The sequence below is a fragment of the Triticum urartu genome, unplaced genomic scaffold, assembly GCF_003073215.2.
Source record: "Triticum urartu cultivar G1812 unplaced genomic scaffold, Tu2.1 TuUngrouped_contig_54, whole genome shotgun sequence".
In the NCBI taxonomy this organism is placed as follows: domain Eukaryota; kingdom Viridiplantae; phylum Streptophyta; class Magnoliopsida; order Poales; family Poaceae; genus Triticum; species Triticum urartu.
The window spans coordinates 10950-22152 of NW_024116072.1; the positions used below are offsets into that span (position 1 = coordinate 10950).

General features: G+C 48.1%; 1 protein-coding gene across 2 annotated transcripts; it reads right to left on the reverse strand.

Annotated features, from left to right (window-relative positions):
- Positions 1 to 6054: 6054 nt before the first annotated feature.
- LOC125529170 (extensin-like) lies at positions 6055 to 7110 on the reverse strand. Of its 2 annotated transcripts, none has more exons than XM_048693579.1 (2): positions 6610 to 7110; positions 6055 to 6313 (listed from the first exon to the last, which is right to left on the reverse strand). In XM_048693579.1, exons 1-2 carry the CDS (start codon positions 6977 to 6979, stop codon positions 6276 to 6278), a joined length of 408 nt encoding a protein of 135 aa, XP_048549536.1. In that variant the 5' UTR covers positions 6980 to 7110; the 3' UTR covers positions 6055 to 6275. The 2 variants fall into 2 exon arrangements, with proteins under 2 accessions (XP_048549536.1, XP_048549535.1); XM_048693578.1 differs by having other exon boundaries at positions 6601 to 7110.
- Positions 7111 to 11203: the final 4093 nt, after the last annotated feature.

The following is an 11203-nucleotide window of genomic DNA, read 5'->3' on the forward strand; positions in this document are numbered from 1 at the left end:
CCTTTTTTTGCGCGCATACATTGGACCGCTGCGTGTTCGTGGGCCGGGCCCATAACAGGAGTCGCGTGGGCGCTAGAAGGAGCTCAGCAGCCACGTTTGTTTTTGTTTCACTATAAAAAAAATGGATTCCCGTTTGTTTGGCCTGTCAGCCCACAGTGCCTGGCTGGTTCGCATCCTTTCTTCTCGAGTTTGTTTCCTAGACTAGATTTTTCTTCTAGCCCTTTATTTCTTTTTCCATATGTCCCGGTCAGAAAATTTCGTTGCATGATTGCCTAGCATCCGCCCCTCCTTTCTTGTGTGTCACGCTCCGCCAGTATCGTGGCCTTGATTACATCGTGCAAGTCTGGATCTGGATGACCCCAAGCAAAAATGGAATTGATAATGCTGCTCGCGGCCGCCATGACATTTAGCTATCCAATCTATTGAAGCGCCACTACTTCCCTTCTCACGTATAGCTGTAATGGCTGTATGTCGATGCGCAACCAGACCCAAATGTAACAGTGCGCCAACAATGAACATACTTACCATATTCCTAGTCAGAGCTTGGTTTTTTCTTCCCGACGCCTTCCGTTCTCATGGCTCTGCATCACTGCATGTGATGTTTTTACTCCCTGGATGAGAAAATCAGAAAATCACACAAAAATATGAGAAAATGTATGGTGTATTATCTTTAGTGCTACATATGAGAAAATGGACTGCCTATTAGGTTGGTTTGTATAAAAATGAGAAAACCACACAAAGAATATGAGGCACCTTTAGTGGTACATATAAGTGAATTCATTGCACTATGTATATCAATGCATTTTGCTAAATTATGGTCTTGGTAATGTTTCTGTTCATGAGGATTGGGTAACTGAATGCATGGTTTTAGACAACTGTATGATTGATTGTGGGCAACCGGATACATGGTTTTAGACAATTGTATGATGTATTGTGGGCAACTAGATACATGGTTTCAGATAACTGTATGATTGATTGTGGGCAACTGGATACATGGTTTTAGACAAGTGTATCATTGATTGTATGCAACCGTGACCTGAAAAAAGGGATAAAGAACATGTACATGTTCATTTTTGAAGGGGGTCACCGATAAACTTAATCCCCTAAAAACACTTCGTGGTTTTAGTTATATCCCCATGACCAAGTCACACCGCTCCCCCTCTATGATCATTTCACCAAGTATATACGATCATGCCAAGGCACGGCCGTACCGGGGAAATTGGAGGCCCTGAGCAAATCAAAATTAGGCCCTATGTGACAAAGAAAAACCATCATATTTTTTTCAGCCGGTGTAGTTTTTTACATACACACCAATTGGAAGCACAAGGTTCCGTAGCACGTACATAATCTGCTTTTTTTAGTTACCATGATATTTTGGAAGAGCTATGAGACTGAGAGATATGCGTAGGCTGGCTTGGTGAACAATTTATTGTAGTACCTAATGCTTCAGTTTAACACCGTGATTAATCAAAAAATGAGGCCCCTCTAGTGCTGGGGGCCCTGTTCGGTCGCTCCTGTTGCACATGCTCATGTACGGCCCTGTGCCAAGGGATCCCACCCCGAGGAGATAAAATTCTTGATGCATCTCAATGACACAATCATAATTGATAGGTATCTAAAACCTTTATATATTAGCCAAATTATGAACTTGGTAATGTTTCTGTTCATGAGGATTGGGCATCTGGATACATGGTTCTGGGCAATTGTATAGTTGATTGTGGGCAACTATGACACCTGAAAAAATGATAACGAACATACACATGTTCGTTTTTTAGGGGTTCACAGATAAACTTAATCCCATCAAAGAAACTTCATGGTTTAAGTTATGTCCCCATGACCAGCTGCACCCCGCCACCCTCTATGATCATTCGTCAAGTGTTTACGATCATACCATTGGTTTTTGACACACCACTGTGACACAAACATTAATTGGAAGGTATTTAAAACCTTTAGATATTAGCCAAATCGTGGTCTTGCTAATGTTTCTGTTCATGAGGATTGGGCGATCGGATACATGGCTTTAGGCAACTGCGTTATCTTTCATGTATTGTGCATAAAAAAGGGGATCCAAGTATCTTTTTTTGTGTGTTTTTGTTGCTTTTGTTGTGTGGTAGTTTTACCGAAATCCAACCGTGATTTGTGTGGTTGCCGAGGTCACCTGCTGCCACCCTCCGATGGAGAATCATGGTGAGGCGTGAGTGAATCCCCTCCCCTTTCTCCCATCATCTCTTCGACGGTAACCAACATAAAAATTGGGTGGGGGTGGGCGCGGCTCTTCCACGCACTGCAGTGGTTATCTCTTTTCTGTTTTTTGGAATGGGCCTCACCATACCTTCGGTCGCCATACCAGACAGGAAACCACCTGCGCGTGATTGGTGCCAAATCGATTGGCGTGGGAGGGTGCGCTCGACGTCTCCAAATATTGCAGTTGCACTAATAAGCATTTGGGAACGACCTATATGTGAATTTAGTGAACAGAAAAGTCATGTGAGGCAGCTTATAATGAATTTTCATTGATAGGCAATCATAGTAGGCAAACTAAAAAGAAGTTGCTTTCCTATAGCACTAAAGTTGCCTCTTTAGCACCCAAAGTTGCTCAAAACAGAAAGCTTGTCGAAACATGTTCATATGGGATCTAGTTTTGAAGAACTCGTCGCAAGAAATCCAACGGTGAAAACGAAACTGAATTCCGATACTTGAATCAAAAGTTACGGCTTTTTAAATTTTTATTAAGCCCAAATAAATGCATGTGCTTATTCTTTCTTGACTAATTTGTGTAAAGTAGGCAGCACGATGGGATGAGAAACATGCACTTTTCTTTTTCGTAGTGTAATGGTGACACAAAATGCTAATTACTTGCTTTATGGTGTGAGCTTTTTATCATGTATTGCGTGCGCTCTTGATGTCCATTGAGCGCAGCGGCACGGATTAGTATTTGTTTTTTTTTTTTGAGAAACACAACTGTGGGTAGCATCTTTTTCTTCAGGGAAGGTTCTTTGTCCAGCATCGGCACCTCCTTTCTTGTGTGTCATGCTCCGCCACTGTCGTCACGTGCACTAGTATTCCACTGACACAAAACCACCTGCAGCCTTGATTACATGGTGCAAGTCTGATGACCGCAAAGCAAAAACGGAATTGATAATGCTCCTCGTGGCCGCCATGACATTGTCACCACAATACAAATTGTAAAGTTGTGTAAACTTGTATATTGCTTGATTGGATACAGGCGGATTACAATGTTTATATAGTGCATAGGATAACCGACCTAGGCCAAACCAACTTGGAGTACAAGTCTAATACGAGTCCTACTCGTATACTCTAACATCCCCCCGCAGTGTCAACGGGAGGCTTGATGACGTTGAGACTGGATCGAATATCTGTAAATGGCGCGGTTGCAAGCCCCTTGGTGAAGATATCAGCGAACTGTGCCGTGGTAGGAACATGAAGAACACGGACTTGTCCCAAAGCAACTTTCTCACGAACAAAGTGGATGTCGATCTCAATATGCTTGGTGCGTCGATGCTGCACTGGATTGCCTGACATATAGACTGCAGAAATATTATCACAGTAAACCACCGTGGCCTGATGAAGAGGTTGATGAAGTTCCTCAAGTAATTGGCGCAACCAAACTGTCTCCGCAACTGCATGTGCAACAGTCCTGTACTCCGCCTCAGCCGACGAACGAGAGACCGTAAGCTGGCGCTTCGAGGACCAAGACATAAGATTGTTACCAAGATAAACACAGTATCCTGAAGTGGATCGACGAGTGTCTGGACAACCAGCCCAGTCAGCATCCGAATAAGCTGTCAATGATGCAGGTGAAGATGAATTTATGTGGAGACCGTGATCGAGAGTTCCTTTGACATACCGAAGGATTCGTTTGACATGATTATAATGTGGGACACGAGGATCATGCATAAAAAGACAGGCTTGTTGTACAGCATAGGATAGTTCAGGACGAGTAAGTGTGAGATACTGAAGAGCACCAGTTAAACTACGATAAAGTGTGGGATCAGAAAAAGTTTCACCATCGGAGGAGAGTTTAGAATTGGTATCTACAGGTGTGCGAGAGGGTTGACAATCTAACATACCGGCCTTGTTTAAAAGTTCAATAGAATACTGACGTTGAGAAAGAAAAAGACCCTTATGATCACGTGTGACAGCAATACCCAAAAAATGATGGAGAGAACCTAAATCAGTCATGGAAAATTCGTGCTGGAGAAGTGAGATAATGTGTTGAAGAAAGTCAGTAGAAGAGGCTATAAGAACAATATCATCTACATAAAGAAGAAGATATACAACGTGGTTGTTATAATGATAAACAAAAAGAGAATAGTCTGAACGAGAAGGCGAAAAACCTATAGTTTGAAGGAAGCTAGAGAAGCGTTGAAACCATGCACGGGGAGCTTGTTTAAGGCCATAGAGAGATTTTTGAAGAAGACAAACATGATTGGGAGATGTAGAATCCTCGAAACCTAAGGGTTGTTGACAATATACAGTTTCATGAAGAGAGCCGTGAAGAAAAGCATTTTTAACGTCTAATTGATGGATTGGCCATGTTGATGAGACCGCTATGCTAAGAATAGTTCGAATAGTGCTAGGTTTTATGACAGGAGAAAACGTCTCATCATAATCTATACCGTGTTGTTGAGAGAAGCCACGACAAACCCAACGAGCTTTATACCTAGAAAGACTATCGTCAGAGTTAAATTTTTGACGAAAGACCCATTTACCAGAGACAATATTTGCATTAGGAGGACGGGGAACCAGATGCCAGGTGTTGTTGGAGAGAAGAGCATTGTATTCATCACGCATGGTAGCGGCCCAGTTAGGATCGAGAAGAGCAAATTTGTAAGTTTTAGGAATAGGAGAGAGATTAGTGGTTACATGCAAATTAAGCTTCTTAATTGGTTGAGAAAAACATGATTTGGCACGGGTGCGCATAGTGTGGTCATTGATAGGAGCAGGAACAGGGACGAGATTGGGTGGTAGAATTGGTGGTGGCGGAGAGGGAGAGTTGTCCGGCGCAGCGGAGGGTGCGGACATGGGCGAGTCTTCCGCGGCAGAGAAATCTGTCGCGACAGAGAGTGGCGTGGCGATGGCGGGAGATGGGGGTGATGGGGGCGCTACCGCGGCAGAGTAAAACGGCAAATCCGCTGCCGCGGGAGAGGTCGACATGGCGACAGGAGAAGGTGGAGGCGCTGCCGCGGCAGAGGAAAGAGGCAGATTGGCTGCCGCGGCAGGATTATCAGGTATGAGATGAGTAAAAATAGGGGATTTAGAGAGAATGAGATGGTTTGGATGCAGATTTGGGTTTGTTGTCTATTGAGGTAGTAGAGAAAGGAAAAACCGTTTCATCGAAAGTTACATGACGAGATATATGTACGCGACCAGAAACAAGATCAAGACACCGATAGCCTTTGTGTTCATCAGAGTATCCTAAGAAAACACACGGAAGAGATCGTGGGGACAGCTTATTAGTTGTTGTGGCGTAGATGTTGGGAAAGCAAAGACAACCGAAGACTCGTAGCTCATTATAGTTAGGGTGAGAAAGAAAAAGAGAGTAAAAGGGAGTTGTTTTAGGATTTACACTGGATGGGCGAATATTCAAAAGATAAGTGGCAGTACGCAGTGCTTCAGCCCAGAAATTGGGTGGCATTGATGCCTGGATAAGAAGTGTTCTAATAGTATCATTGATTGTGCGAAGAGAGCATTCAGCTTTGCCATTTTGTGGTGAGGTGTATGGACATGAGAACCGAAGGAGAATGCCGTGTTTGAGGAAAAGGTTTCGATTTGCAATATTATTAAATTCTTTACCATTATCACATTGTATAAAATGAATAGGAAGAAGGAAATGAGTAGCTACATAATGTTGAAAGTTAGTAAAAACAGTATGTGCGTCAGATTTATTTTTTAGAGGAAAAGTCCATATAAAATATGTGTAATCATCTAGAATAACAAGATAATATTTAAAACCAGAAGTGCTTAAAATTGGAGAGGTCCACAGATCACAATGAAGAAGCTCAAAGGGAAACGTACTAGAAGAGCTAGAAGAACTAAAAGGTAACCTAACATGTTTTCCTTGTTGACATGAAATACATAGAGAGGAATTATGAGGTTCTTTATTACATGGAATAGAAAAATCACTAAGTATGGACGACAGTGTGGCACTATTGGGATGACCTAAACGCTGATGCCAAAGATCCACCGTAGCAAGCATGGTAGAAGGAAGCGCAGCAGTGGGAGCACCGTGGATGGAGTAGAGGTCGCCGGAGCTATCGAAGCGTGCGATCTCCGTCTTGGTGTTGAAATCCTTCACAGAGAGACCAAAGGGATCAAACTCGACAGAGACATGATTATCAGTGGTGAAGCGACGAACAAAAATTAAATTTTTGATAAGTGCTGGTGCAACTAAGACATCACTAAGAAGAAGTGGCTTGGTGGTAGATGGGAGTTGAGTGTGACCAACACATGAAATAGGAGTGGAGGAACCATCACCAAGCATTATAGAAGAAAAATAGGATGGAGTGCAATTTGACAACATATTATTAGATGAAGACATGTGACTAGATGCACCAGAATCAAAGATCCAAGCAGTACCTGTGTTACCTTGTGCAGCAAAATTGTTCATGGCCTGGAGAAACGCAGCTTGATCCCAGCTCGTGACGTTGGTAGAGGGCGGCGCTGGTGGTGGTGCAGGTGCGGGCGCAGGTGGTGTTGCCGCATACGTGGGGAGCTGCATCGGCTGGTAGTAGACTCCTGAATGATCAGTATGGTAGACTGGAGTTGACATGGGAGCACCGTACTGTATAGGTGGGGCAGCAGCAAAAGGAGCCATAGTGGGGGCGGCATAATAGGCCTGAGCAGGTGGACGAACACCGAGAAAATCAGGAGTGCCAGTGTGTGGGCACATCCCCGGCTGCCATGCACCTGAATATGCGGGAGGGGCGCCGACGGGAGAGGGTGCAGACCACGGCATGGACCACGCCTGGACCAGACCTGTCCATGGATCATGAGGAGGATGCCAGGCTGGAGAGGCCGATGTTGATGTCGAGGCACCAGTGGGAGGAGCTGGAGGCGGTGCTGCAGGTCGAGGCGCCGAGGTAGGCCGCGGGGGGGAAGTACATGGGGTTCTTCCCGCGGTAGTTCGGACTCGGGCGCCATCCAGGGGGTGGGTACACGGGAGGTGGTGGTGCCGCCGAGGCTGCCGCAGCAGAGTTTTGGCCAGGTTGCGCTGCCGTGGCAGAGATTTGGCCAGTTTGCGTTGCCACGGCAGGAGGGTGAAGAGGCCATGGCGAGGCAGCGAAGACCTGGGGCCAAGATTCCTTGCGTGCAATCGCATCGGCGGCGGACTGAAGTAGGGAGCGCACGTCGGCAAAGGAGGGATAAGGCCGTATGAGAGGTATGAAGGCAGCTTGCGTCCTGAACTCATCACCGAGCCCTTAGAGTAAGATGTTGACGAGCTGACGATCACCCACGGGATCACCCAACTCGCGAAGCTCATCGGCCATCGTCTGGAGGCGCTGACAATAGTTGCTGAGAGAAGATGCTCCCTGGACGGTGTTGCGAATCTCGGTGTTGAGGGTGTTGATGCGAGCGTCGGCGTTGTCCTGGAAGAGATGACGAAGAGCAGCCCAGAGAGCGGCTGCGGTAGAGGCCTCGCGGAAGACAAGATTGAAGATCTCGGTAGACACGCGCGTGTAGATCCATTGGATGATGGAGAGGTCATCTTTGACCCAGCGAGGATCATCGAGGCGCGGGACGGAGTCGGCGGCGATGTGGGCGCGCAGATTGCAGCGGCCAAGGTGTATGTCGAAGAGGTGGCACCAATGGTAGTAATTGTGGGCTGCAAGGTCTAGGGTAATTGGGATAAGAGAGATAACATCTGAGCTTGTATCGGCTAAAGAAATTGTAGTGGGGATTGTAGGGGCTAGGGTTAGAGAGGTAGAGGAAGCTGTTTGGGTGGGGGGTGGAGCAGCGGCCATAGCGGCGCGCCACTCGAAGTAGCCGCGCGGCGGCGGCCGAGGTGGGACGGCCATGCCCTAGGACCGAATAGCTGATACCATGTAAAGTTGTGTAAACTCGTATATTTCTTGATTAGATACAGCCGGATTACAATGTTTATATAGTGCATAGAATAACCGACCTAGGCTAAACCAACTTGGAGTACAAGTCTAATACGAGTCCTACTCGTATACTCTAACACAAATAAAAAGCATTTAGTAGGGGCACACCTATATTGGACAAACCAATTAGCCGCCGAACTGCTCGTTTTCTGACACACTAGCTATCCAATCTGTTGAAGCGCCATGAGTTCCCTTCTCACGTATAGCTGTATGTCCATGCGGAGCCAGACCCAAATGTAACAGTGCGCCGATAATGAACAGACTTACTGTATCTCACGTGAACGCTTGGATTTTTCTTCCTGACACCTTCCGTTCTCAAGGCTCTGCATCCCTGGATGTGTTGCTTTTAATCCCTATCAATGTGGACTACGCACCTTATTTAATTGACTGAGGCGGTGAACATGAGCTAAGAAGTAAGGAAAACAGTGTGTTCGGCTACCTCTGTATATATAGACGAGCATGCGCGCTTGGTGGCCTCACAAAAGGAGGTGTAGGTATTAAACTTCAAGGTGCTACTAGCTAGCGCCAACCGTCATGTTGTATAATGAAGTTAATAGAACACGATTAAGGATTCTGGCTATCACTTTAGTTCACTGAACCGGAGAGGAGAGGCAGACATTAAGGCTAGGCAAGACTCGGGAGTACTGTCCTTGGTAACCAACCATACCCATCTAAGTAATCAAAGTGTTTGTGCTCTCCATAGTCCAAACCACACACTTGCATTTTTGGTCCAATTTTTCTGTTGAAAAGGGGAAGACTGTGGCCTCTGCATCATCATGATGCACACAACCATTTATTTTTGTTTCGTAGCTTACACTAGACACAATAAGTAATAAGATGAGCCGTTCGGCGGCTAAAAGGATCGTCTGGCGTGAGTAATATCAAAATCAAACTGGCAATGGAAGGCACCGGAATGCAGGACGAGCTGTCGAGTGTCTTTGCATGGGCCGTCTGGTGTCGTGTGACTCTGGCGGGGGAGCAAGGAAAAGCAGCAACAAGCGCCGGAGAAGGCAGTGGCGGAGCTACATTCATTACTCTGGACTGGCCGAAATGAGGCAAGTTAACAAATGCCATGAAATTTGGCTCTTATTAGGGACCAGATTCAGCACTAATCTTGACTGAAATGCTTCAAGTCCTTGCGACGACAATCATCCGGGTTTTTGGCCCAGAGTACCTCCGAACTCCAAACGAGGAAGACACAAAGAAGCTCATGGTGATGAACGAAGGAAGGAGATGGCCGGACATGCTAGGTAGTATTGATTGCATTCATTTGAGGTGAAAGAACCGCGCGGTGGCTTGGGCAGGGCAATACACAGGCCATAAACGTATACCCACCATTGTGCTTGAAGCCGTGCCTTCACGTTGTTAGAAGAAGAGAGAGGGATTTGGTGGAATCGTTCATTGTATTGCTCGAGCCTCGTGGGCATATATATAGAAGTACATGGTCATCTTGGAGTACAAGGCAAGACAGAATATTTCCTAGTCTATCCTATGTTTCCAATCTAACAATGATACTCAACATCCCCCACAGTCACAATGGCAGAGACACGGACGGTGAGACTGGAGAAGAATCCGAAGGCAAGGCGACGGACCCCCCCCCCCCCACACACACACACAGTCGTAACGGTCGACGCATTGTGGAAGTCGTGGCTGGAGTGGAAAACGGCAAGGTTGCTCAAGCAAGGCGGTAGCCCTTTGTGCCGTTTGTCGATGTAGCCGAGAGCGGAGGGTGTGGTGTACCCGTGGTCGAGGTAGCCGTGCGAAGAACGCCGTGGTCAATGTTGAGTCGGGGAGCCAGTGTCAAGGATATCGCGGTGGAGCCGCGGGCTCAAGGAGGCGCCGAGTTAGCATGGGTGCAGTGGTGTCGAAGTAGTGGTGCGCCAGGAAGAAGACGTTGTTGACGACACATCGCACCGGGTTTGCTAAGCCCGAGGACACATCGTGGACGAAGGCAGACATCGGTGTTGCCAGCACCGGGCATGCGTAGACGGACGAACACGAAGTTGACGAAGCGCCGCACCAGGCTTGCTAGGCCCAGGGACACATCGTGGATGAAGGCACACATAGGTGTTGCCAGCACCGGACATGCGTAGACTGGGACCTGCATGAGTTGTACGCCATGTCGGAGAAGTCGGAGAGACCAGCAGAGGACTCGATGGCGGTTGCGGCGCCAATCGGCTCGGGGCCGATGTCGCCCGTGGTTGTAGGAGTAGATGAAGTGGTCGAGGTAGATGACGGCGATGCTGGCAACGAGCTGGTGCTGGACGAAGACGAAGGGGGTGGACGGGCTGCGGCGGCGGCGACCAAAGAAGAGCGGCGGCGGCGGCGAGGTTAGGGGCGCGGCGGAGATGCTCGAAATAGTCGAAGAATCCGATAGCGTGACGAAGACCGGCGCGGACGGTGGCGTTCCCGCGCCAAGGGAAGCGGCGCGGCGCAAACCACGAAAAGTCGACGCGTGAGGACGGTTGTGGACCGGCGGGCAGGTAAGGGCGAGGACAGAAGATCTTGGGGCAGTTGTAGGGACCGCGGGCCGCGGAGCTACAGCCCGAAGAGGCGGTGCAGCGGCTGAGCGCGGGTCGGTGCAACCGCGGGGACGACCTCAGGCAGCGGTAGAGACCGCGTGCCACGCTCGCATGGCCCGATGGAGAGACGCAGCGGCAACGCGAGGGTCGTTGCAGCCATGGAGACGGCCTCAAATGGACATACTCGAAGCGGCTATAGACCGCGGACCGTAGCACTACGACCCAAAAGGGCTACAAAGCGGCACTACGACCCAAAAAGACGACACAGCGACATCACGCGGGTCGATGCAGCCGTAATGAGAATCACGGGGTGACGACGCTGCGATCCGATGGAACGACACAACGGCAGCCTGGTACTCGATTGGTGGAGATGCGTGCGTGCTCGTCGATGACCTTCTGTGGATCCCTGCGGAAGCGCAAGCAACGGTTGATCAGACCGGTCGTGCGTCGATGAAGATGCACAGGATCCCACGAGAGCGCGGCGCGTGATATAGATCGGTGCTGCTTCGGCGTCCAAAGTCCACTCGCATTCCGCGTCCAGGAAGCATGTGTTTG